The sequence below is a fragment of the Corvus moneduloides genome, chromosome 4 (assembly GCF_009650955.1).
Source record: "Corvus moneduloides isolate bCorMon1 chromosome 4, bCorMon1.pri, whole genome shotgun sequence".
Classification (NCBI taxonomy): Eukaryota; Metazoa; Chordata; class Aves; order Passeriformes; family Corvidae; genus Corvus; species Corvus moneduloides.
This window is the reverse complement of record NC_045479.1, coordinates 19,234,604-19,262,574: the sequence shown is the minus strand read 5'-3', so window position 1 is coordinate 19,262,574 and position 27,971 is coordinate 19,234,604. Positions and strand designations below refer to the sequence as shown.

The 27,971-nt window shown below is 37.5% G+C and overlaps 2 protein-coding genes across 5 annotated transcripts in view; one reads left to right on the top strand and one right to left on the bottom strand.

Moving 5' to 3' along the window:
- The window catches only part of PARPBP (PARP1 binding protein), a 41,710-nt gene extending 39,743 nt beyond the window's left edge, over positions 1 to 1,967 (bottom strand). For 3 of the 4 annotated variants that reach the window (XM_032107521.1, XM_032107523.1, XM_032107524.1), the window contains exons 1-2: positions 1,769 to 1,967; positions 622 to 1,143 (exon numbers count right to left, since the gene is read on the bottom strand). In XM_032107521.1, the coding sequence (XP_031963412.1) occupies positions 622 to 771 (150 nt within the window). In that variant the 5' untranslated portion in view covers positions 772 to 1,143; positions 1,769 to 1,967. The remainder of the gene's footprint in view (positions 1 to 621; positions 1,144 to 1,768) is intronic. The other variant, XM_032107522.1, reaches the window with a different exon arrangement.
- Positions 1,968 to 2,118: 151 nt separating this feature from the next.
- NUP37 (nucleoporin 37) lies at positions 2,119 to 24,013 on the top strand. The gene is made up of 10 exons (XM_032107222.1): positions 2,119 to 2,169; positions 3,675 to 3,894; positions 5,523 to 5,647; positions 6,636 to 6,708; positions 10,111 to 10,205; positions 18,854 to 18,944; positions 21,192 to 21,373; positions 22,306 to 22,356; positions 22,768 to 22,861; positions 23,663 to 24,013. Exons 2-10 carry the CDS (start codon positions 3,739 to 3,741, stop codon positions 23,774 to 23,776), a joined length of 981 nt encoding a protein of 326 aa, XP_031963113.1. The 5' UTR covers positions 2,119 to 2,169; positions 3,675 to 3,738; the 3' UTR covers positions 23,777 to 24,013.
- Positions 24,014 to 27,971: the final 3,958 nt, after the last annotated feature.

Here is a 27,971-nt window from a genome sequence, read left to right as displayed (position 1 = left end):
ACCTCCCCTTCACCATTTGACAGACACTTCATGTACTCACACGGAGAAAGTCATATAATTCCTACTGGTACTGGGTACACACTCACAACTTATATGTACACATACAGATCTTCACCTGACAAGTGTCAGGAAAAGCAGCAGCCAAGAACGGACTGTGGCAAATATGACTCAGGCAGACTATACCAACTCAGTTTTAGACTCATGTTCTTCTCGTGTCATTCCAAAACATTTTCGGAGCACTCAGAAAAAAAGATGCACCCCAAATGTCCTAGTTCTCCCACCCTGATCTACAACACAAAAGAAACACTAGATGGAAATAAACAGAAGTTACGTGATCAGCAGAAATACACTAGTGTTTAATATTTGGAGCTTAAACATACATGTAAAGCACTTCCATACTCCCACCTGTCTTGCAGTTCCTTTTTCGAAGCCCTGATTCAATAGTGCACTTAATCATATTAATTTTCTTGCCTTGCTGCAGCTGGCCCTCAGACACACCTTATTTTAACACACAGCAAGGAAGTGACCAAAACAGCCATTTCAAGTTGGTGCCTAAGCACTAAGTGTAGCAAGGAAACCAAGTCTGAGATGTACCAAGAACACACTGAAAAGAATGCTAACCTGCTTGTTGACTTCAGCCATGGACAGTTGTAATGCCATCAACATGCAGTCTGCTCCACACACTGTAGTCCTTTCAGAGTTGGAAAATAAAGGCCATTGTCTTCTGAAACACTTGACCAAGTGTAAAATTTTTTGCTGGGAAGTAGCCATTGCCACGAGTAGAAGATAGAGATAACCAAGAGAAAAATGACTATAACTATGCCAGAGGCATATGCAGGTCTTCACCTCCCAACAAGCTGTGCAAACCCTGTTGTATCTTCTTAAAGTTCCTGGAATAAACTCTTCCAGCTAAACCAGACTTGCCTCACTGTGACAGAGTAACTGTGATGACAAGGGGTTAAAAGTGCTTATGTATATAACACCTTCTTGAAGCCCTTACTTTCCTTGTACATTGTGCCAACATAAAGGAATGTTATCATAAATATGACAGTCTTTTTGTCTCCAAAAGCAGCCTCAGAGTGTCTTCAGTACTTTCTGCATTTGCTGTACATTCAGATGAGTGTCTATGAGGATGTTTCAAACCTGGAAAAAAGAGACTTAATATTTCTAAGACTTACTAACACAGACAACTCTAAACACCTTTGTTACCTTTATAGCCTTTTTCCTTTATTTTTTTTTAATTCTATAAGCCATTATCTCTCCTGACAATAATTGGGAGCACTTCATGCTTTGGTCTTTCTCACCTTCTCGCATTTGTCGAGACAAGGTACATGACAATGTAGTACAAATTTGCCTTTAAACTTGTTCGTTTCTGAAACGAAGTCCCCTAGCACTGCAGTGACAGCACAGGAGCGATACCCATTCCATTTACTTACAGAAGACAAAACTCAACCTTTGACCTTTTCTCACACAGCTGAGGCAGAGCCCATAGCGCGCTTGTTTTTTGGTGACTGGCACGACTCTAATAAGTGAGGAAGTGTGGGCAAGGGGCAGGGAGAGCAGGAGACACTGGGAAACAAGCACGACTGTAACAGCAACTTCTTACTCTCTAAAGTATCTGAAGCAGACAACCCACTTTGTAATGTGAACATCACATGGGGGTCACAGAGGATGAAACAGGCGGGCTGCAGGACAGCGTGGGGCAGAGTAAAACCTCTCCGGAGGCTTTTCTTTCTCTCCACTCTGAGAGGTTTCCGAGAGACAATACCTGTCACTCCCAGCGAAACAGCCCGAACAAGCCAAAACCTGCGAAGCAGCCCTTAACTCCCAGAAGCCGGAATTGGCATTACCCTTGCCGCCGAGCGCTCCCGGCTGCGGCAGCCCGGTGGCCCCGCTGCCGTCCCTCAGCGCAGTCCCGGAGCGCTGCCGCCGAGCCGGCGGTGCCGCGGCGTGTCCGGGCTGGCGGGGCCGGGGCGCGGCGGCCGCGTTCAAATCCGCCGCGCTGCCCAATGGGCGCGGGGCCGCTGCCCCGGAAGCATCCGCGCTGCTCCCGCCGCCCAGGGGCGGGCCTTGCTGGGGAACGCCGGGGCCGGTGCGGGAGCCGGGGTCGGTGCGGGAGCCGGGGTCGGTGCGGGAGCCGGGGTCGGTGCGGGAGCCAGGGCCGCGGAGGTGCGTGTGAGGCGGGGCAGGGCCACCCCCATGCTGGGGGAACTGCGGCAGCCTGGCTGGGGAGCAGTAGCTGGACCCTGAAGGGAAAAGGAGGAAGTAGGAGGGAAAATGATGCGCGTGGATGGGGGGAGGTAACAGGCGCCCACGCGGCTCGGTTGCCGTAATCGTGTTTACTAGAGAAATGAAGGTAATAGTGCTCTTGGTATTGTCAAGCTGGTCTGGTGACCGATAGTTGAGGTTGTTCAGCGTGGTGAAGTTTGCGGGGAGACCTCACAGCACCTTCCAGCATCTCAAGTGGCACTACAGGGAAGCCGGAGAGGGACTCTTTGTCAGGAACTGTAGTGATGGAACAAGGAGCAGCGGGTACAAACTGAACAACGGGAAAGTTGAGTTAGATGTGAGGAAGAAATTTTGTGCGGTGAGGATGGTTAGCCACTGGAACAGGTTGCCCAGGGAGATTGTGGTTGCCCCAACTCTGGCATGTTCAAGGCCAGGTTGGATGGGTCATTGACAGCCTGGTCTAGTGGGAGATGTCCCTGCCCATGGCAGCGGAGTTGGGGACTAGATGATCTTTAAAGTCCATTCCAAGCCCTTAACATTCTAAGATTCTGTAATGGCTTGTGTTCATGGGAAGCCTTAGAGGAAGAAAACTACGGGTACAGTTAAAATTTGCATTTGGCTTTAGGAACAAGGTTATGCAAGTTGTATGGCTAAAGTGCTTGTGGTAGTATGGTGGTTTGTTGTATGACTTAATAAATAAACACACAACTATGGAGAGCATCTCTGTGTTTGAGTGATGCCTGTGTCAAACTTGGCTGGCTCCCAAGCAAAACATTCAGTCTTGGATGCTGAGACCTCCAGATCATTTACACACCAAAAGCTGTCAAAAGGTCAGAGATTTCAAGCTGGTTGTCCACGACGTGGTGTATAGTTAAAGGTCTGATTTCCCAAAAAGACGTAAACTAATGTCAAATCTGTACTGGCACTAAAAGGAGTGATTCTGAAATCAATTGTATATCTTGGCCTCTTGTGTTCTAGCGCGAGAACCTGATTTTCTTGAAAACTGGTTGAATGCATGACACTGTTTTCATTTACAGTTTTGCAACCCTGGTTAACTTGGTTTTTAGTTATACACGCAGTCTGTAAAGAGGTAGACAGGAGAATTTGAAGGCAGCGATGTATTGTTTCTTGTCATTTGGTTGAAAATGTTAAAATGCTGTATGTGACTTCTCTGGCACGTGCAGTTACTTGGTTTTTTGTATTGGTGTTGGGTTGCCAAGGGTAGCACAAAATCTGCAGTTATTGCTGGAGTCTGAAGAGACAGTTTTGAATGTATGTTAGGTTAGTAAATATTTTGATTGATGAAACAAACATGCTACATCTGAAAATAATAAGCGTAAGTGCAGATTTTGTGTTCTTAAAATTTTCATTTGCTCTGCCACAAATACTCCACATTTTTTATTTATGCAAATGAGTAATCTATATTTTTTAAAATTTTTGTGTAGGAATGTAGATTTTCATCCTGGAGAAGACATCGCTTCTGTGATACGTTGACTTAGTTCACTGAAAATGAAGCAAGATTCTACTAGAAACACTTCTTACACTGTGGATTGCGAGGATTATGTGCACGTGGTAAAATTCAATCCATTTGACAGTGGAGATTCGTGTTCCCTCATTGCTTATGGTGGCAACAATTACGTGGTTGTTGGGACCTGCAGATTTCAGGTTAGTCTGTGTTATTGTTGTTTTTGTTAGATGCCCTTGAAACTGACTTTGCCATCGAAGTACTGCAGGAAGACTGGTCATTTTCCTGTTTCCTCCTCTCTTTGTGGTAAGCAAAGGAGAATTTTACTTGTTTATTACACTAACAAGACTAGAATACTTGCTCTTCAGGAAAATATAAATATATATATATAAAATACACACTGATATGTCTGTGCTAATTTTATAGGTATTTCTTTTTAGGGATGAACTGTAGAAATACTTACCTAACTTTTTTTTTATCCCAATTGTCTTTACTGGACCTCCCTCCCAGACTGTTGAAAACACTAAAATTTCTTACCTTGAAATTATTTAGAATTACCATATTGTGAAAAATTTTTAAACGTAAAATACTGAGTGTTGTATATTTTTATACTGGATAAAATGTTTTTCATTAGACGGGGTTTTTTGCCTAGATGCTTGACAATCAGTTGGAGATGATTGCTTGGAATTTCTAAGCTTTTTTCCTTCATCTTGCCTCTTTATTATACAATAATTTTTGTAATTTTTCCATTATGAAAAATAGCGTAGCTGATATTTTTATTATTATTATTATTATTATTATTGTTATTCCCCATGGTCTTACTGTTGAAAATTTTCTGAAGAGCACCTAGTGCTAACCACAAAAACATACTGATATTTGTGTTGCTCTCTATTTTGTTTCTGGTGTAGGCCTTGAAAAGGAAGTAATTAAAATTTTGACAACCACTGGTACAAGGTGTTTTTTCTATAATCTTCATATCCTCCCTTCCCTTCCTCATGTGGAGTCAATGAGTATTTCAAAGCAGGAGAGGAAAATGTTATTCTTTCTTCCTGTTGAGAAGCATTGAAAAACTGTGGATAATGTCATGCATCCTCAGCTGGGTTCTGCTTGACCTCTACGTTATGCCGAGGGTATACAGAGGTTTTTTACCTTAAAGCAGAATTGTGACATAGAGAAAATTGTGTAGAAATATCCTTTGAGGTGCTCCATTGGATGTTCTGAAAACTTTTAAAAGCTTTTTAGAGGTCAACTTATTGATGGAGTCAGCAATCCCAACTCTTGTTTCATTTTTCCTTATCATGTGGTATTCTCACCAGTGGGAAGAATAAGCAAGCTTGTAATTAGGGTTAGATGATAGAGGGCACCTTTGTATCTCCTGCTGTTTGAAGAGTGATGCTCTGAAAGCAGCAGCATTTTTTCATGGTGTAAAAACAACTCAGAGAGAAGACAGCTTAAATTACATGTTTGTCTTTTGTTCCCATTGTTTCTTCTCACTGCAGTTATAAGTGGATAGGTGTTATGAGTGGATTTATCTGTGAAGATACTACTTCTACAGAGAATGAGCTCAGCATCTTTGTAGCTCAGTTCTGATTTTTGTGCTCTGCACTGGCCTCTGGCTTGAGACTGAAATCATTTAATGTATTTTTAAGTACTTAAATATTTCAAGTTAATACCTTCTGCATGTTCCAGGTTTTCATTTTTAAGGTGTTATGATCTAAAAAGATCCCAGTATGTATAATTTTGAAAGCCTTTTAATTTCATAGCAATCTGATTTGTTAGACATCATCAAGGCATTGTTCTGAATCAGCTAACTGCAATATTTCTATAGGAGGAAGATGCAGAAGTGGAAGGCATGCAATATAAGACACTAAGAACATTTCACCATGGAATCAGAGTTGATGCCATAGCGTGGAGTCCTGAAACTAGACTTGATGCTATACCTCCCCAGATAAGGTACTTAACAATAAACAACTACAGTGAATCCTTGTCTCTTACCTGTTTTCCCTAAGTCCTTAATATTGGACAGTTCAAAGCTTACGAGTGAAATCTAACTCCTTAGAAATCATGAAGTCTCTGAACTCTTCAGTAGTACATTTTTATTCTTACAGTATTTTTTTTGTTCATTTGCTTGTTTTTTGTCCTACTTCTTGTGCTTCTTGACCTTCTTCCCAGTGAACAAGCAGTAAATAATATTTTTTTCATTATTTTTATGGACCTCAGACAGACATAGTTCTTTCCTTGTACATCTGTGAAGAAGGATTTCTTTTAAGAGCTTTGGTAAATGTGAGATGATTTGAATGGCCTCCTTTATAAAGCTATTTGTACTGGTTTGTATAATATGTGCTGTGTTTCAGAGTAGGTCAGATACTATTTGTGAGAGCCATTGAGGTGTAAATCTAGAAAATCTAGAAAGATAGGTATTAAATGTGAACTTAAGAATTAAAATGTACTCGGTAGTTTGTGTGATTCTTCAAAATTACCGTACTTGCTTACTGCTCCATTTTGTACAGTCTTTTGGGTTAAAATATGTTGAATAGAAATTGGTTTATGAATTTTATATTTCAGTATTTTAAACCACTGATAATGAGGGTTGTTTTTTATGCTCTACCACTTAACTTCTTCCAAGGAAAGTTTCAGCGGCATTTATGAGAGATAGTTCAGGTAATTGGTAATTGATCCAGATTTAGCTTTGTAAAATGTCTTGCATTTCTTTCTGTTAATAAGTATTCTTGGCACTTGATGCACACTGTTTTACAGATAAGCTCCAGTTATAACTCTGCTTGTTGCCAAAGCAGAAAAGTTAAGATAGATGCTTTTGGTTTTTTTCAAAATCTGATTTTTTCTTTGCATCTCACTTTGCATTTTTAAAATGAAGGAAAACTGATAAAAAGTCAACTATTGTTGATTGACTGACAAGCCTTATTTTGTCTGTTGAGTGTAGGTTTTGTACTGCAGCCTCTGATAGGAAGTTAAGGCTGTTTACTTCTGACCTGCAGGACAAGAATGAATTTAAGGTAAGGGCAGATAATGTGATTTTTAAAAGATTACTTAGTTTTTAGTGAAGTCTAATCTCTAACTATCCTTGTGGTCCATTTGTGACAGATCCTAGATCCATCATCTCTAGGGATAATCACTGTATTGCAAATACCTTTCTATGTTTCAAGAGGGAATAACTGTAATTATCACCTACATGATCTTCTGATTTCCTTCAAAATTCTTCCTGCAAAACAATGTCCCAGTGAAAGTGCTACTATTAATTAGATGGTTTTGATATCCAGTTCGAAGTGGTTTTGGTGAGGTCTTAGCTAATGATAAGCAAAGCTAATAAATAAAAAAAACTGGGGGAGAGTCTTCCTTGGTTTTTATTGCTTTAGAATATGATAATGCCTGTTTTCATGAGAGGGGCTTATTGGGTATAAAGGAGAAAAAACCCAGACTTTTATTTTTGGTGTGTTAATTTGTATTAGTAAGACAATGAGATTTGTCATACAGAAATTAACTGAATTGTAGATGTCATTTATGTGGCCATACTGATAATAGAATGAGTAAAGGCATGGCATAAGAAGCAAAGATGAATGTTACTAAATGTCTTGAAAGAAAATGCTCTTTATCTTGCTTCATACATGCACATACTTTTAATTTCCTTCTTTCAGTGTTGGTCATCTTACATGAATTCGCCACTGAGCAGTGGGATAACTGACATAGTTACAGCCAGCTTGGTGGGATTTCTGACAAAATAGTTCTAAAAGTTCTTAATGCTCTTTGCTTGTGAGTTGATGTCTATCATTCCTTATTAAAGTTACCTATTTATGTAGTATCTGCCAGTTTTGTGAATTTCAGGCAACATGCTTTAATGTTAACCTGTGAATTAAATCTTTTAACTTAGCAGAATGTAAAGTTTCTTCAACATTGTAGGTAATGGATGGATAATAAGTTGAAATAATGAATAACATTGAGGTGCTGCAGCATGTCCAGAGAAAGCAGTGGAGCTGGTGAAGGGTCTGGAGCAAAAGTCCTGTGAGGAGCAGCTGAGGGAGCTGGGGTTGTTCAGTGTGGAGAAAAGGAGGCTCAGGAGGGACCTTATGTCTCTCTACAACTGCCCTAAAGGAGGCTGTAGCCAGGTGGGGGTCAGTCTCCCAGCCAAGAAGTGATAGGACAAGAGGAAATGGCCTCGAGTTGTGCCAGAGGAGGTTCAGATTGGATATCAGGGAAAAATTCTTCTGTTAAAGGGTGGTCTAGCATTGGAACAGGCTGCCCAGGGAAGCAGTGTGATCACTGTGTTCAAAAACCTTATAGACGTAATGCTTAGGGATGGACCTGGCAGTGTTAAGTTAATGTTTGGACTCAATGATCTCAGAGGTCTTTTCCAACATTAATGATTCTATGATTGCTCAGTGCATATGCAATACAAATGAGAAGTGTTGGCTTGAATTTAACAGTAAAGCTATTAGCTTTATTTATGCCAGCTCCACCACTGAAATAAGCTGTCCAAGAAATTTATTAAGGATGTACTCTGGCTGAGGAAAAAGTAAAAATATGTATTGTTACTGGGACAGGCTTGGTCCAATGTTAGAAATAATCAGAAAACAGCTAAAAAGATATATTTTTACTTATTAGTGAGGAACCCATTAATGAAAAGAAAGAATGTGGATTAGGGTGTTTATGTCAGTAAAAGTTGTCTTTGAGACTGTCTTCTGAGTTTTTTTGATAGAAAATGTGGAAAATCCTTTCTCTGGGCAATCATCTTAATTTCTTATACCTGGATGATCATTGTACTCTAGATTTCTTGTCAAGAAAAGTAACACCTAACTGATTTAAAGCACAGGCAAAATCCCAGATGTTCACAAATTCTGTGTGAGCTATGCTGATCTGGCTTTCAATAAAGTTTGATGGCTTTATTGTGGCTTCTTATTAACAGTTAACTGATACCTCAAAAAACCCATTTCATAAACCTGAGGTTGAACTCAGGATGACCACGTGGAACATTTTGATCCATTATACGGTGCACACTTGACACGTGGGATCTTCAGGAGAGGTACAGAACATGGAAACAAAGCTGAAGGAAGTATGTGACTATGTTCAGAACGTAATCTTCGAACATTTTGTCTTTTATAGTAAACAATTAGTACGTGTTGCTTCTGGAGGGACAGATGGAGTAATCTTACTCTGTTTTCCCAGTGGAAAAACTGTCTTGATGTAATTATCAGCAAGGAACTTGAAGCACACTTGAGTTTTCCATTACTTTGTCGACACAACTAATCCAAAATTTATGGGTTGGATCAAGCCCAGAACAAAAAAACAAAAGGTAAAATATGACTGATGGATCTTCATGAAACCTTTTTCTTCTTTTGAGGTTTTCATTTGGAAATGAATTATGGCTTCCTTGTCCTGCTTCAAATTTTCCTTAATGAAAAGCATATTTCATCAGAACCGTAGAAATAAAATGAGGCAGGATATTTGAATTCAGAATGCTGAAAATTGTCAAAAGACTTGGCATTCTGTCTAAATAGTTTAGCATCATCTTAGGATCTATTAGTTGTAGTATAATCCATTAGGTTTTAATAAAATAATGACTTATTGGAAAAAAATAAGTTGGCTGCTGCAAATGTTTCTGTATTGAATTGATGAGGCATTCATAAAACTTTTAGAGAGGGGGATTTAGTTCTTGTGTGTGCTTGAGATTTTTTTTTATCAGTTCTGCGTTTGTTCCTCAGAATAGCTACACTTAAAGGTGGTGTGTTTTTCTTTCAGAAAACTGTGGAACTTGTTTTCATTCGACCTTGTTTTCCTCTGCAATCTCTCAGTCTCATGCCGTTAACCAGAGGATATTTTTGTCTCATTTTTATGATACCTTGCTGAGCAAAACAAAAGCAGCTATGCCTTGAGACTTAATCAGTGGGACTGAATAGAAGAGATTGGAACAGTAACAGATACAGCTACACATGGACATTTGCCTGACTTAAAATTTTGTGAGATTTCTGTCAAAAACACCATAGATGTTTTTAATGAGAGATTCAGAGATCAGAGTTCTTTAATGTAGGTGGATCATGCATACATTCATTTCCTGGTCATTCTCCTCTTTCTGTCTGAGATTTACTATCTTCTACCTTCAAAATTCACAGGTTATAAAAATGATAAAAAGCTCTGGTCTGATTCACTTATCTCTGTCAAGCAAAAGCATCAAACTGACCTCTGTGCTAACTACAAGGAATAGTGGGGAGGTCTTTCCACCTACAGTATGAATATACACATGAATTAGATATTTTAAAGAAATCCAGTTACCGATAAACACTTTCTTTACCTTCTAAAAATGATAATTTTATCTTAACACACATCTTTCCATTAGCAGGTCTGTTAAGTACATTGGTGGAACAGTCAGCTCTAAGGTAAAAGTATTTCTCTTTTCTGGTTGGCAGACATTTGATGGCCACTCAGATTACATTAACGATTTGGTGTTTGCTCCCAACGAAGGTCAAGAAATTGCAAGTGTAAGTGATGATCACACCTGCAGGTATGCATTTTTGTTCAAAAACACTATTAAAAAACTAATACTGGATTTTTTCTATGTGTGAATTTTTTCTATGTCCACTTAAATAAATAAGCTTATTTATTATTTATTTATTTTTAGTGTGCCTTCATGGCCCTCTAACAGGACTAGTCCACTAACAAGACAAGAAATGGACTATTCTTGTTAACTTAGGTTGTGGACTGGCTTTTTGTTGTGACTTGTGAGTGGTCTTTTTTCAAAGCAGTATTTTGAAACACCTAGATTCAAAATTAAGAAAACTGTTGTCTTGGATTTGCATACACTATTTTTCCTCCTTCTGGGATAGGAATAAAGTGAGAATAGGAGAGAACAGACATGCATAGCTCGGCACTGAATTATACAGACTCTCTCTCTGTATACTGTCATCAGGTAGGTCAAGTTTAAAACCAATGTATGTATGTGAAGTTGTCCACTTACCCAAAGTTATTAGCCTTACCAGGAGATAGGATGACATAGCCTGAAGACAGCACCATACTAATACTGTGGTACTGGCAGCTCAAAATGCCATGATTACAGCTACTTCATACCCAGGTGTTTGGATATTTATAACTGGAAGTAGATAATGCTGTGCAGCATGCTGGGTAAAGGTTTTTGATGCAAGAGTTTGTCCTTGTCAAAAGGTCACCCCTCTTCCACTTCTAGTAGTGTGCATGAATCTATTGTGCTGCTCTTCGTAGCCCTCCAGTGCAGTTGGAGAGATCAAGAGAGCAGCTGTGCAGGCTTTGTAGGTCATCACAGTAGAGCAGCAAGAGAGTTGAGAAAGTGTCATCTTTGACTTTCTTTACTCTGATGAGTAGGCAGTTTTTCCATAGATGTCTAGTCCATATTTCCAGCAAAATCATTAGGAATGAATAGTAGAAATGTATGACTTACCTGTGTCTTGTTCTGATTTATTTCCTATCCTTGATTTCTTTATTAAATTTAAACTCATATTTGGCTTATTCAGCAAAAAACTGTTTGACCGTGTGGCCTTCTTCTGTTTATTTTATGAAATGCTCAGCTTTCCTGGGATGAAAAAAAACTGTTTTAAAACTAGTTGTCTAATTGATACTAATTTAAAAGGAAATATAATTTATGTAATTAATATATACTAACACGATTTCAGCTTAGTAACTATGAAAGACATTTTATGCCATAAACCATGAAGTCTTTGGTTAAAAGCCATGGGAAATAAGTAGGATTTTTTTTGGCTACTTGAGTTCTTATTTTTTCCATTCACGCATGTGGGGCATGAAGACTTTTTCTATTGAATTTAAAGGTTACACTTTTAAAACTAATGGAAAATGCATTCCTTGGGACTTACCAAAATCATTCTTTACTTACTCTGTAATTTGCTTCAGTAGTAATGTAAGAAGAGGAATAATTCTTATGTCTGTACTGAATTTTTTAGCCTAAAATTGTTCTCAGGATACAAAATCTGCTAATGCCGATGGAACAAAGTTCTAGAACAATTAGTCCAAGTGTTGAGTTCCACTTTTAAGTCTTAAAGTTTTAAAACAACATTTGAGTATGTACTGACTATATACAAGCATGTTTAGGTCTTCCCTGGTTTTACTCAATAGAAAGTTTAGGTTTAAGTTTATCAGAGACCTCTAAGGAAGTGAAATTTCCCGTTTTCATCCACTAAATAGTTTTGCCACAAGCTGCTGCAGCTGTGACACTGTCTGTCCTCCAACCAAAATGACTGAACCCCAATCCAAGATGTAAGTGGGATACTGGTTATATTCAATGTTCTTACCTTTAAATTGCTGCTGTGTCACTCTGAAATTCTTGCTGTTTCTTGCACATAGTCTTTATTGGCCTTGATCTCACAGCACAAACCTTTTTTACAGCTGTGAAGTAGAACTGAACTAAAAATGCTCTTGCATAAAAATAATTGCAGTGGTCATGTGTGGTAGGTGGTTGTGAAGGATGGTGTTTTCATCATGCCAGTGTCCTCCCTGACACGACTGGCTCAGGTGTAAAACTCCCCCAGCCCGGGGAAGGTCCCATCCACACAGGACATTCACACACAGGCCTGAAGGTTTTCACTCCCGCTGCTGGGCCATAACTGGCTCAACTACACTGCCGCAAGAGGCGGCTGTCATGGCATGGAAGGGGTCATAAACCATCACAGACATGCAAAGCACCCCCAGACTCATTTCTGGGGCCTTCCACCTCAGGACTGCATGTGATCCACAGTGTTGCAAAAGATCCACAGTGTTGGAAAAGGCAGGGTAAAACTTCCCCCCAGGGCAGGTGCCTGGGCATTCCCACATAAAACTGAACATGTATTAACCCATCAAACTTTGGGGGTCTCTCCCATCCCTGATGGCTGGAGACTGCTGCCATCACTTTGACCAATGGCGTCAAAGTTGCAACAATCAAGTTTCATCACTGGATCCATGGGTGATGGTATCTTTCTACTATTACCCATTCTTTTTCTTTCTTTTCCTTACACATTTTCTTGTTATTTTTATCCTTTTATATTGCTTTGTTACTATAGATAATAATAACCAAAACAGCTACGTATCTCCTTTTCATTGCAACCAAATTGTTCTAAAATAAACCCATATATGTGTATTTATGAACACCAATCATTAATTATCATTTCACTCTAAGCTACTGCAAGGGGTCTAGTGACAAGAACATGACTTACCCTTGCCTTCTGAGCTGGGTCGTAAAAATGGCAGAGGAAATAGCTAAAATAGCTGATGTTAATAATGTCATAATATCATAAAAACATGCTTAATGAATAAGAAAAGATATGATGGCTTTAAGGAATATTTCATTTAATTCTTTGAAACAGCAAGGCATTATACACTTCTTTGAACGTTTGCATTAAGTGTAGGAATGTGTGCATCCCACTTTGTTAATGAGATCCGTGTGTGTGCAACTGTCTGTGCACCACTCTTCAAAAAAAAATTACCGCTGGCTTTTTCATTATGATTTGGAAACGCAGTCTAGGAGTCTGCACAGATTCACATGTATGAATCATTTTGTTCTGATACTTAATGAAGCCAAAAAATTGTGGGAAATGTTTGGAAAACACCATGAGTTCAACTGATACCCTCCGCTGTTGGTGGTTATAGACACTATCTGACATTTCTGGAATTACTTAATGCAAAATACCATCCTGTCAAAACCCACTAATCTCATATCCGTGCTAAAATGAACCTCTTGATTGTTAAAAGGTTAATTCAGTCTTACTGATTATTACCTCATACTCCCTCCTTATGTGGAACTGAAAGGTTACTGACAGTGTCAGGCCCTTAATAATACCAGCATGGCAATTTCTTCTGGTCATTGACTACTGGAAGGGCTTGTATTTTAAAAAGCTGAAAAGGACTCATCCACCCTTTCTCTCCCTCAGTCTCTCTTTTAACTATTTCTTAAACTACATCCTCTTCCTTTCTTTTTGAGTGCAAAAGAATGTACAGTTGAATTATCTTCCACATTATCTGTGAATGTACTTGCCCTTTGATTCCTTTTTGAGTTCTGTTCATTGCCTTAGGCCATGCCTCACGTCACTTCATAGAGAACTTTGTGAATTTATCAGTCACTGTGAAGTTCAGCCTTGTCTATTACACATAGGATAAATGCCAGTCCATGAGAAGGTTGATTTTGCTCTCTAAACAGGGATTAGGGGGAAAGGTTTGATGTCACTGAATGCTAAATTAACTAGAGTCTTAGAATGTATTGTAGTGTTTCATCTGGTTTTAGGGGGGGTTTATCTGTAATGTGGTTTTTTACATGGTACTCTCATGCCCTAGTTATTTTGTGTAGATTTTTCTCTAGACAGTATGAAGGAAAGCTACTGGTAACTCTTGTTTGTGCTTGAATCTTACCTTGTTTATTCAATAAATATTTCAGTTTTTGGCTATACTAAAAAGTTGTCATTATCACTTATTTCTGCCTCCAAAACCATATTCCATTTGCATCCTCCCATTCCTAGTGCAGTCAGGTATGGATTTCTGTCAAAATTTTTATAAAAGTTCTCTGATTCCATGTTCTTTCTTCATCTGTTTGTATGATTGGATTTTCCAGTGTTCCTTCATATAAGAAATGTCATACCAAAATACTTTTTCCTTCTGAGGTGTGCTGGTTACACTTTATGAAGCTAATTGTGCATTATAATTTTATGAAAATAAAGAAGCCTTGAACTTTTTTCAGAGTCCAGTCGTTGAATTTGCACACTTTTTGTATGCATCCCTGTATGTCCCCCAAATGTAGTCCTACACGATTCTGTTACATTGTACAGCCATGGTGCAAGTATTAACCAACTGGTGTTGCACAGTGCAAGAATTAACTGGTCTCCCGGTCAGCTTAAAAAAAAAAAAACAACCAAACTTTCTGGATCAAATGTTTGGAACATTATTTCAGTCTGGTCTTAATAAACTTTTAGTTAGGAAGTCTTCAAAATATGAGGATGATGTAGTAATTTCCTTTGTGACACATTATGGCTTATGTTAAGAGTCACACAGCCCTAGAATGTAGTCTAGCCTATAAATTGGTTTTAAATAGAAATCATTGCATTAGATTTGTTTAGAAGTTACTTTATATTTTAGAAAGCCATTGATAGTTGAGTTTCCCAGTAACAGTCATACCACAGAAGCATTTAGTTCTACATCTACATTGGGAACAATAAGCTGATAGCTCTTAACAGCCATTTTTTCTGTGGTTGAAAGGACAGAATTGAAGCTTCACATTTTTTCAAAAATGATGCATGGTCTCTGGTTTTGCATTAGATAACTTTAAAGGTATTTCAGTAGTGGTAGTAGAAGTGTGTATTTCTTGGACTTAGTCCTGAGTGTGCATGGCCTGAAATGTGTATTAGTGAAGAACAGTCCGTGGAGATACTGCGCTGCCTCTCCTGCCTCTACCGACACTGCAGGGTGTAATTGCAGCACACAGTTAGCAGTGAGAAATAGATCAATGCTTGCATATCCAAGTAGATATTACAAGAAGCTAGAGATTACATGTTTTTTAATGCCAAGATCTGAAATACTCTAATTGCTAATTGTTTAGGAACAGCGACATTTCCTTTGATCACCAGAAGAAAATGGTGAACATGGGTGAGCTTTCTGAAGGAATATTTGTACATTTCCTCTGTGAAAAGACTTCATAAAAACTTAAATTCTTTGTCAGTAAAATAAAATTAACTACTAGAAATTATTGTGAATATTACACCTTTCTCTACTTCTGACCAGACAGAGGAATTTCTATAGTTCACTTTTGGCTTTCATGTCCTGCCTAGTACCCTCCAGATCTCTGATAGCCACATCCATGTGGAGTTGGCAGAAGACCTTAGAGAAAGCCCGTGTTGGTTGTGTGTTCCGCAGTATTTACTAATCTCTGCACGTTCACGTTCCTTTTCTGAGATCTCGTCATTCCTTGTGCTCAGTGAGGAACAGCTTCACTCTACCTTTGTGTGATCACAGTAACAGGAATCTTTCCCGTCTCCATAGTCCTCTAGGCATTCCAAGAGTGATAGGATTTTCCTCACACATGGAATATGTCTGATGGAGATATAAAGAAATGTATTAAAGTTAGATATTAAAAAAAACCCAACAAAACCATGTTGGACATGAGTAATCTTTGAATAATGGATCAAATATAGTTGATCATGCTTTGTGGTTGGGAATCAGATCTCAAGGTTTATTCTAGCCCCTACCGACTCACTAAAATTGTTTGAAATCTTTTGTTGGAAGAATTCCCATTTTTACTTCCATCTTCTGGGGATTTGAGAAATGCCTGAAGATTGCAATCTGGTTTAGTTCTTTTACTATTGCAAATGATGATTTTTATCCAGTTAGCATTTGGTTCTGCTAGTTAGAATTATTCATAATTCAGAAACTTAGAACATAAAATAAGGATCATCTCCATTGCAACAAGACAAGTTTTAAGAGTTCTAAGGAGGTACTTTGCCAGCTGTAGTAAAAGTCCACTGTATGAAGAAATTACTGCACATATGCATCCATATTCACGCATATGAGATATAATATAGCTGCTACAATGGAATTTGAATGCCTTCAAGCTATGACATAACTGCAGTTTTCATTTGTTTGTTAGTTACAGGATTTGAGTGACAAGAGAAATGTACTAGTATCTCAAGAATTTTCTTTAACAGTATTTGCAACTATCTGTATTTGAGTTGGTTTAAGTTTTCTGAGTACTGCAGTAAATAATTTCTCAGTCCTTAGTTACTTAAAAAATAATTATTTTACTGAGCAGATTTCATGTTATTTTTGACACTATACGTTGATCAAACTTGGGTGCTTATTTCAACTGTGTTTATTCAAACTTTTCTCCAATAATTTTTTGTGGAGTTTTTTTTTTAAATGTCAGAAAAGAATACCACAAGCTCAGTGACAAGTCTATGCCACGATGGTTTGTGGGAAGAGAAGGAGAAGTAAGAGAGTGACACAGTGCAGGGTTACAAAAGATAAGAATGTTTGGAGAAAAACAGACAGTATTTTACTTTGGTATAAAATCACGGGAGTTTTAGTAAAGCTTCAAGAGCTTTGAATGGGAGACAAAATCCTCAGTCTTTTTGGATTGATTTATGTGATAGGAATGTGGACAAAATGGGGAGGCAGCATCTGTAGCTGATTTAGTTATGATTACGAGTAATTTAGTAATTGAAAATCAGTTTGGCTAAATTTTTGGGGTTTGCACATTTTTTACTTGTGTTTTTCACAAAGAAATACTGAAAAGAGTTAATTGAACACATATGTAATTGTATAGACATGATGTGTTCAGACAAGGATCTATGTTGATATGTATTGCTTGGTTTGGTTTTGGGGGGTTTGGGGTTTTTTCCCCCAAAACTAAGTTATACCATATTTGGTATCAATAAAGAAAATGTAAGAGAGGGTTTTATCCCTTTCCCTCCCCATACTGTTAGTTGCTAACAGTCCTGCCATTCTTACAAAGTAAAAAATACAAATTTGGTAACTTTATAAATAACAAAGTCAGGGAGGTAAAAAGCATAAATTTCTGTCTCAACACCTAATAACATCACTCATTTCAGGGAAGGAAACATAATGGCATATTCCTTTCGCCAAAATGATTCACTGTCTTCTGTTGTATCGTAATTTTCTCCCTGCACAGTAAATACACATGGGAAGTGTTGATTTGACTTGGACAAATCTACAAGGCAAAATTCTTGGCAGTAGAAGAAAGTATTGTATGTTTCTAAATTACCTAATCAAGTAGATATTTCATTTTTTAAACACTTGTCAGGTTTTTGTTTTGACTTTTTTTAGTAAGGACACTGATTCTTCAAGATTAGAGACCCTGTGTTTTCTACGGGGAGAACAAATATTTGATCTATTGTGGTTTGGCATAAGAAAACAACATTGTTCATTAAACATATTTACTTTATTCCCATATATTTTGTCTAGACTTATGATGTATTAGTTAAGAGTTTTTTTAAATCTCTTAAATATAAGGCTCTAAGCACCCTGGTGAGATATAAACTGAAAAAGTCTGGAGGAAGTCAGCAAAAATCCTCTAGAATAAACAATAATAGTACGTAGCCACTCATCTAGCTCAAAAGACTGGGCAGAACACTGCTTTTAAAATTGGCTGTTTCTCAAGTTTTGCATGTCAGCAAGGAAGGATATATGTGTACGTTTCAGTATCCAAATGCATATAAATAGTATGTGGTTCAGACTGATGTTCACAACTGTGATGTCTTTGTCCTACAACTGAGATACTGATTTTGTAGGCAAAGAGGGAGTTGAGCAGTGGCTGTGAGGTAAAATAGGCTCAGTTTGGGGTTTGTTGCATTTTAGAAACAAAGTAGCTCCATGGCTCATTAACACTCATCTTGAACACATCCAAAGAAAACTCACCCATTGCCTAACCTAGTTTTGGTGTTTCAGCGTACACTTTCCTGTCAATCCATATTGACCAAATAGTGTTGACTTTTAAAATTTTTTATAGCTGCCAGATATGTACTGTAGGTGTTTCTAAAGGAAAAGGTTCAACTGGCACATGTGATTTATCTAATGCTCTCCAAGACCCTTTGTTGGCTAGTGTTACCTCTGCCATGGATCCTTCTGTTTGCCTTAGCTTCATTTCTGGTTTCTTATATTTCCATTACTCAATCTTGTCTTACTAGGAAAAACTGGAAACTAGTATATTAGGCAGCCAAAATACTTTAATAAAGGGTCTTACCCTTTACATGGCAATATAGATGATTCAAGTTGTTTGGTACCTCACTTTAGGTTCCTTGTATCAACTGGACCAACACTGACCTTCCTGATTTGTACTGCCTCACTGTTATTTATGGTACAGTACAAAGGCTGTAGTGTTGACTCATGAAAAAGTGGGAAGATCTCATTGAGATTTCATGTCTAGATAACTAAAATGTCAAATTATTTGAACAATTAGTTAAACAGAATCAAATTAGTTAAACAGAGGCTCTGCTTAGCTCATCAGTGTTAAAATACATTATCTGTAGCACTGGCCACTTTCACTGACCTTCAAATGATACAGCATGAACACTATTTCATTTGGTCACTTCCTTTGTGAACATATTGTGGCACTTGAAGTTAATGTATTTGCAATCAAATGGCAATAGTTTAGTACTTTACTTTTGTTTTCTTTCTTTCTTTTCTCTCTAGGGTCTGGGATTTGGATGGAAATGAGAAGGCCCATTTTGTTTTACGTTCTCCTGGAATGAGTGTTTGCTGGCATCCTGAGGAGGCTTTTAAGGTTGTGGTTTTCAGCTTTTTGCCCTCACCACCTTTAAAATAACAGGAGGGGGGACACACCTAAAGTATGAATTTTTGATGCTGTAGTAACATTGAAGTTTGAGGAGCTGATTTACACTGTAATTGAATATTGGTTGGATCTGCTAATATGGAGTGACTGTGAATTAATTCTCATTATCATTCTTGTCATTTTACTGTCAGTCCCTTACTCCTCCCATCAGAAATATTCCTTCTTGATTATGTACATCAGTTGTTGATAACTGTTCTGCTGATTGCATAATTAACTTACAGTTACCAGAGAAGAGCTCAAGTTTTTCTCAGTCACGGTGACATGGTTCACCAATAACGCAGACTCTTTATAGAACATGCCAAGCCTTGAAAAGTATCTGTTTGAAGTTAACAAGGGATTTTTGTTGTTGTTGTTCTTGCTTGAAGTGTATGAAATATGTTCTGAAAAATCAAATCAATAGACTGTGATTTTATACTTATCTCTTTATTGTACTGGGGAGGATTAATCAGCTGGTATGTACCCAAATATCCAGCTTTATTAATGGTCCAGTCCCTGCAGTCTTGGATTTATTATTCCTGTTGTGCCTATCAATAACTGCCTTAAGCAGCTACAAATGGTTGTTCGGGTTACCACAAAAACACATACCAGAGAAAAGCAGTCAAATAAGATATCAAAATATTTACATAGCAGTAGGGAAGGAGGCTCTCTAATCTCATCACACTTTCCACCAATATCAATATCCATCCTTACAAAGAAAGGAAGCTGTTCACTAGGAAAACTGTTGATTCAGGTGGCATCAGAATTGAATGGGTTAGCTGCTGTTTGCTACTGGGCAACTTTGTTAGCACAAAAAAATTAATAGATTTTCCCAAAAAATATTGCAATAATCCACCAGTCTTACATATTATTAGCATGTCTTTTCTTAGACCATTATCAAAGACAGGCACAGGATTTTTTTTTTTTTTTTTTAAAGAAAAGCCCATTCCGAAAGCTCATAAAACTTGATAGATTTAGTTCTTCCTGAAAAGCTTATTGCAGGTCAAAATGCTTACTGCACCATGACCTTTAGTTTTCAGAAAAGCATGTTTTGGTGACAGTTCTGTTTTCCCAAACAAACTTGGGTGATTGGAGCACTGGTTTTTTTATGCTTCTCTGTCTTTCTTAACTATTGTTCATGACTATATGAAAACCATTTCTTCTCATGAAGAAAAATCTCATTTCATCATCTGATCATTGGAACAGGCTGCCCAAAGAAGTTGTGAATGATCACTCCTTGAAGGATTCAAGACCAGGTTGGATGGAGCCCTGAGTAATCTGGCCTAGTGGAAGGTGTCACTGCCCATGGCAGGGGATTGGAACTAGATGATTTTTAAGTTCCCTTCCAACCCAATCCTTCTATGATTTTATAATTTAATCAGGAAACTCTTTCTATGCTATTTAAAAAACAACTGCTTGAGTGTTACTGTAAGGGAAAAAGGTTTAGATAAAATCTAAATCATAAATTTAGATAAAATTTATGGGAATAAACTAAATATATTTAATGAACAATGTTGTTTTTTTAAATAAAATCCATGTTACAGGAGGAAGTAAGAGATGTTATATAAAATCAGTAAGAATGAATCCAGATTCCACAGCCACACTAATTAATACTTTGCTTAGAATGATAGAACCACTTAGGCTGGAAAAGACTTCTAGGATCCTTGAGTCCAACCTTTGATCAAACACCATCGTATCAACTAAACCATAGCACTAAGTGCCAGTCATTTTTTTAACACCTCCAGGGATGGTGACTCCACCACTTCCCTGGGCAGCCCATTCCAGTGGTTGACAACCCTTTCTTTTTTACAGCACTTTGTCGGTCAGTTCTTTGTGCTCAAAACAGAAACTGTTAAATGTTAAAACAATAACTTTTTTGCTTTATAAAAGCACAGTGTCTTGGTGGTTATGAACTGCTGTTTCTAACCACTGAAATTATACACATAGATATCTATAGATATATAGAGATAAAATAATGTAATCGTTGGGTATAACGGTGTAACAGTAGTATAGATTAAATTGGTTTTTATTTATTGGTGAAAGAGCATCCCGGAGAATGTTTTCTGGTATGAAGTGAAAAACTGTATTCATTTAGTATTATTAATATTTGAATGAATGAATTCTAGGTTTTCTATAGAGTAGAAAAGATTTAAGTTCCATTACATGCTAAGTTTACCACATTTTATAAATTTATTTCAACAGCTGATGGTGGCGGAGAAGAATGGAACAATACGATTCTATGACCTGATTACACAGCAGGCCATTCTCTCCCTGGAGTGTGAACAAACACCACTGATGTCAGCAGACTGGTGTTTAAAAAATACTCTTAAAATTGGAGCAGTTGCTGGAAGTGATTGGCTGATCTGGGATATCACTCGCTCCAGGTCATTTTATACCCATGACATAGGTTTCTTTATTCTCTTCCTAATCAGTACATGAGGAGATGCAGGTACTTGGCTAATACAGCATGGCAGTCACAGAATCACAGGATGGGTCAGGCTGGAAGGGACCACATTGTGTCAGCTGGTCCAACCTCCCTGCTCAAGAAGAGCACAAGGCGCAGGATTGCATCCAGGCGGTTCTGGAATACCTTCAGTGAGGGAGACTCCACACTCTCTTTGGGCAACCTGTTCCAGTGTGTGCTCACTGCACAGTAAAGAAGTTCTTCCTCATGTTCAGGTGGAACTTCCTGTGCATCAGTTTGTGCCCATTGCCTCTCATCCTATTGCTTGGCAGCATGGAGCAGAGCCTGGCTCCATCTTCTTGACACCCCCCCCTTCAGATACTGAGAGACATTGATGAGGTCCCCTCTCAGTCATCTCTTCTCAAGGCTGAACTTCCCCAGCCTGTCCTTGTAAGAGATGCTCTAGTCCCTTACTCATCTGTGTAGGCCTAATGCACTGTATATTGTATAAACTGTTCAGTAAATAAATGAACAATTACCAGGAATTACGATACTGATACAAACCATTCCCTGGTATTCTTTGTTTCATCTTTATCAATATTTTCTGTTAAATATAACATTGTCTTTTTGTCCATTTGAGATAGCATCTCACTACTATTTACCTCTCACTGTATGTGTTTGTTAAAATTTCATTCCAAGTCATAAATAGATAACTATTGATCCATAATAAACTGGACAACTACTTCAGTTTTCCTACTCCAAACTGAGATTAAAGCTGCAGGAATGCTCTGATTTTCCCTCAGCTGCTTCACAGAGAGTAGACAATGTGTCCCCTTCAGTGTACTTTTGGTACTTAGAGTATGAGCTGTAGTTGTTTGCAGAACAGTTTTTTACCCTGAATGTCTGTTTTAGTTATCCACAGGATAAGAGACCTGTTCATGTTGATCGAGCCAGATTATTCAGGTATAAGTGTTGTCTCTATTTTGTGGGTTTCATCTATTTATGTCTGTGCAGGCAGTTGTGAGTTTAGTAACCTGGTTGTGTCTCACTTAAGTTATTTTTAGGGGGACTTGGTCTATAAACTGTGAAATTTGTGAATGACCCACATTTATGTGTAGCATTTGTGTGATTTTTTTGTTTGTTTGTTTGTTGTTTTTTCTGTTTTACAGCAATGTGCATATGGGGCTGTGGGTGGGGAATCATTTACAAGCTAATTCACTAAATGTATTTCTCTGCTGTTAGTAGAATATGTGACATCTTCACACAGTTAGTGACAAGGGAGGGAACTCCACTTTGTGTGCACTTCTGCTGGTATGACGGGGTATTTGGAAAGTACATTCATTTTACTCATAGGTGGATTCATTCTATTCATAGGTGGTCCCGAGTGAATGAAAATCTGTTTGCAACCACTGGATATCCAGGAAAGACAACTACTCAACTGCTGGTTCATCATTTAGGACATCCCCAGGTAAATTTTTAACTGGAGTTGCATCTGTTTTCCGGAGATCAGGCTCATGTTACTTAAAAGCTACAATAAAAAACTAGCCCAAACCATCCAGAACTGCTGCTGGGTGTACCTATTTTATTTTATTTTGTTTTGTGGCATTCATGCTAAGGAAAAAAAAAATTGCAGCACACTTAACCTGCTCTTTTAAAAGCTGTTTGATCTATATGTTTTAGTTTGCTTTGCCATATCGGTTCTAAGGGGAAGAAAAATACCTTTAACCTGATATTTAATAAATTTGGCAGTATTTCTAGTTCCAAGGAGGCTAAAAACAGCTAGTTGTATATTTTTCTGGTTTTAACTAATTGTATTTTAAATCATTAATGAAAATGCAAAGCATAGGAAATATTTTGGTTTTGCTGGAGTCAGTATGTATTTGTAATGCTTACAGTAAAAATATTACATCCAAACATATTAGTTGTGAGTACATTGAAATAATAGAAGTAATTTCATTTAAAAAGGTTTCTAAGTTTAAGATCATGCCTTTATAATAATAATGTTTATACTAATGTAAATAGTTGAAACTATTTGTTATTGTGGAATATTTTGCTGTGTGTTACTTAAATGTAGTAAGTAGCTACCAGAACTATGTTGCAGAGAATCAGATTTTTCAGTTGAATTTCCGTGGTATTTTACCTGTATTTGTTTAGGAGTATTGAATCTGTGGTGTTTATTTGTCTATGCAAGTTGGTATCTGCAGTATAGAAATCGTTTATAAGGGAAGTTGTATTGATCTCTCTCTCTCTCTCTCTTTGTGTTTTGAAGCCTATTCTTACTGGAACTGCAGCTGTAGGATCCGGTTTGACATGGCACAGAACTCTTCCATTATGTGCAGTTGGAGGAGATCATAAAATTTTCTTTTGGGTAACTGAAATGTAAAATAAGCATTTGCCTTCAGTATGAAACTTGACAGTGTAATGCCTTTTTTTCTAGTAAAATAAAGAAATCTACTCTTTGTAGTGGTTTTCTCTTGGACAACAGAAGAAAGAAGCAAGCAAGATATAAATCATTGGTGTTTGATTTTTAGCTTGCAAGTACAAGAGCTTTTGTAAAATTGGTTATCATACATCTGATACTTGGTTATTTCTATTAAAATAAAATTTACTTTTTAAATATGATATTTGGTGTGAAATGAATTTTTAAGGGATTTTAAAAGAGATTTTGTGTCCCAGCATCTCAGCCTGACAATGTCACTCAGTTAACACAGCTCAAGTACTCTGAAATTGTGCAGAGTACCTGCAGAAAGAACACGTCTCTATATTAACTTTCCTAACCATGACTATCTTACAAGAAAAAAAATATGCAGTAATGTACTGTCATAAAAATTTGTCCCTGGACATTTTTGAATAAACTAGTTACCACTACCAGTGAAGAAGCTAATGGTAAAATCAGAATGAGAATTTGAAGCAGTTTTATTTCTCTAAAGATGACAGAGGGATATACTTCAAGCCTGTCAAACAGCGTAGTGAGGTTTTTTTCTGCTTAAAGCCTTTTACTTCCAGTCTTTACAGGAAAATCAAAAGCATTCTGCTTTCTAGAAACATATTTTTCCTGTCCTTCCCTTACAAGACCCAGAACTGAAGTAAAAGAAGAAAAAGACAGAGATAACTCCTGTTTTGAGTATGTTTTTTGCATGCTTTTGCAAATGAAAGGATGTCAAGATGTTTCAGCCAGTGTAACAGCTCATTACAGCATCATAGCTGTCCTTATTAGCTGTAGTTAGATTTTAAAATATTCTTTTGTTTGTTCCTATTTATGTAGGACACATAAAACCAATTCAGAAGAAGGACATCAATAAGTGAGATTAGAGTCACCTTTAAAAACAAAAACTCGTATTTCTCATAATGCTTTATCTCTGAGAACTTTTGTATTCCAACTGCCACCAAAATTTACCTAAAATGAATATAGAGTTCCTTTAAAGTTCCAGTCTTAACTCATGTGTGTTTAAACTGTAAAATCAGCAGACTGCAGGATACTTCAAGGTAACAGTGCTCTGTTTATCTTGTATCCATTATCTCTGTTTGACCAGAGATAGCAGCCTAAAGGTTTAATTCACTTGTAGCTAAAAATCTTTGTGGGTCTGGAAGGAAGGATTGGCCTGAAGCACTGTTATCCTTTTGGTGTGTAGTGAAACTGAAACAGATGTTTTTCTGTCCTCAGAGAAACTTTACACAGCTCCTGCCTATGCAGAATATATACACTATACTCAGGACCCATATAGACAAGGGCAGTTTGCACCAGGTATGTGCAGGTGCACTCTTGAGTGAGACTTTTCTGGTTTAGAATTGCTTGAGACCCAAGAAGGACAGAAATTCTTTTGTTCTGTAGTTAATTCAGAAACCAGGATGTTTGCTTTTCATACTCTGTTTTTAAGGAATACTTAAAACTGTTTAGCCAGGAATGATCTTGCCAAGTTCAAGGCTCTTCATTTTATACTGGAAAGAAGCAATATGGATATTTTAAAAAATAAATAAATAAATGAGAGCAGCTAATGTTTTTAGCATGTTCCCCGTGCTCTTTTGTGCAGAACAAAATAATTAGTTAATCCTCTGATGTTGCCTTAGCACAGTACTTGGAAAACTGAAGCTTGACAAACCATTTTCAGAGAACTGCAAATAGTTTATCATTCAGTTTCCATTTTCTCTTTTTTTTTTTTTTTAAGAAACCTACATAATACCTCATATTTGTGTTTCTCAGTCTATTTGACTGTCAAGGGTTGATAATTCTCTGAACTGTTTGCAAGATTTGTACAAATTCTGGCACACCGAGATTATTGAGATTGGGGGGTTGCTGAAATTCAGTTGAGAGAAAAATCATAGAGGCAGTATCAGTTTCATAGAGAAACTTTACTAGAATACCCTTTGCAAGCATGGATTTAGAAGACTCCATGGGAAATCAAGTAAATGTTAATCCACACTGATCTTTTCAGCTGTTCATTGGACCACCTTATTAAAAACAACTATTGCCCCTTGTGGAGGATCAGGTGACACCATGTCTGGAAATTTTTTTGGATCAGCTTTTTCTGTTTAATTTGTCTCTCAGTTGTATAGCTGTTTGAGTTCTGGGCTGATTCTAACCCGAATGTGGTGTCCTGGGACCTGTAACAGCGTACAAGCACACAAGATGCATATGAACACTGTAAGCTACAGTAGCACTTGCCAGTTTTTCTCAGCTTGTGCAGTTTTGTTTTCCAGTCGACCTGAGGCTCTGGGTTTGTGCAGTATATGGAGCATATCAGTTTCAGTGCTTTGAAACCTGTGTTCTTGCCTTTACTTTCCTGTGTACCCTAATCACAAGACAGGTATTTTTTACTAATGATGAAGATAGAGCTCTGATCAGTTTTCTGTACACACGGCTTTTCCACTCCAAGTTAGCCTCAGCATCTGCAAAGTTAACATCCTCAAAATACTAATGTTCAACCAAACTTCATTTTGCTAACTCTTAAACACTCTTTAATCTATTTTCCTTCACTGGAAGGTGGAGCTACACGGCAGGGCCTTTAAATGCCAGCATATATATGTACTCATGCATAGGGTGTTAACTGCCAGCTGTTAAATACTGTACAGTGCTTTTTCCTCAGTCTGACATTTATCATTCAGTATGGGTGCTGGTATGAAATACACTTCCAGTTGTACACACTGTAAAACTGGATATTATCACTCAATTATTTTTTATAAATCCTCTCCTTGGGAGTTCAGTCATTTATAGTTACAGTTGAACAAGTTAATTCAATTGAAACTTTTTAAAGAGGTTTTGGAAAATTTGGATAATTTTCCTCTGTTCTCTGTTTTTCACTTTTCATACCCTGCATTTCCTAACTCAATCTGGGAGGAAAAAGTGCTGTGTTGCACTTTTCTATGCAGTATTTTTGGCCAAATTAAAAGCAGGAAGTACCAGAAAGTTCACAGAAGAGCATATTCTTGGGAGATTTCTTACCCAGCTTTACAGACTAAGACATTCTGATAAGATCTGACTATGCATTTACATTAATTTTCATTGCCATTGCCTGGAAAAATTGTATTATAGACACTTTATGATAAATGAGATTAATTCTTCTTGAATATAATTTAGTTGGATTTTAAGGTAATTAAGGTGGCTAAATAACTCAGATAAGTTAAACAAACAGCTCTGTTGCCTAACACAAATTTGCACAACTCCTGTAAGCTAGGAATTGAAAGCTAAACCCACTGAATTTTTTAGGTTAGTCTGCTGCTCTTCCTTTGGGAGAGGTGAGAAATTGCCAACAACATGTCAGTGTTCCCAACCATAGTATTGATGCCTTGAGGTGGCCACCTAAAAACAGAGACTAGACAAAATAAGAGAATAAAAGTCGGTATGTATTTGAAGGGCCTTCAAAGGTACACCCTGGGCAGTCAAAAGGCTACACCCAAGATGGATGCTGAGTCATGAGTTCTTCACACTTTAATAAGTTTGGTCTATTTGCATATCAGGGTTAATTCCCCAATTATAATTTCAGTAAATGATGTAATTACCACAAGTTTGCTGCCCGCCCCCCCCTTCTCTAGGCTTTAGTTTACACATTTTGGGGCCTGCTATCCTTGAACAGCAAACCTAGAGAGGGTTGTTATGTCTAACCAGCATGAGAGAACAGTAGTTAATAGGCCACATGAAACTTCAGAGTTACCCACTAAGCAGTGCAGGATTTGAAAAATACAAAAGTTAAAACCTAAGGCATCAGTATGAATCACAAGTTGTTCAACAATTCAAGCAGTATGGACAAAAAAGTTTGCTACACTATCTTAGTAAGAGAGTAATAATGATGTGCATAAGACAGTAGGTTAGTAATAAATACATTGTGAAAGCAATAAAGTCACAAAAAGCTGCTTCAGTAAATAAATGAGAATTTTATGGAAACTTGAGTAACAGAACTAAGTGCTCTGTGTACAGCCACCATGGATTCTGTATATGAATTCGTAGAATGCTTGGTAAACTGTAATAATTTGGAAGTAAACTGAGAATTTTGGTAAATTTTAAACCAAAATTAGCATAGCACATTTGGGGTCTAATCTTCAAAGTATTACAGTAATTAGTGTGTCTTTATTTATCTCATCAC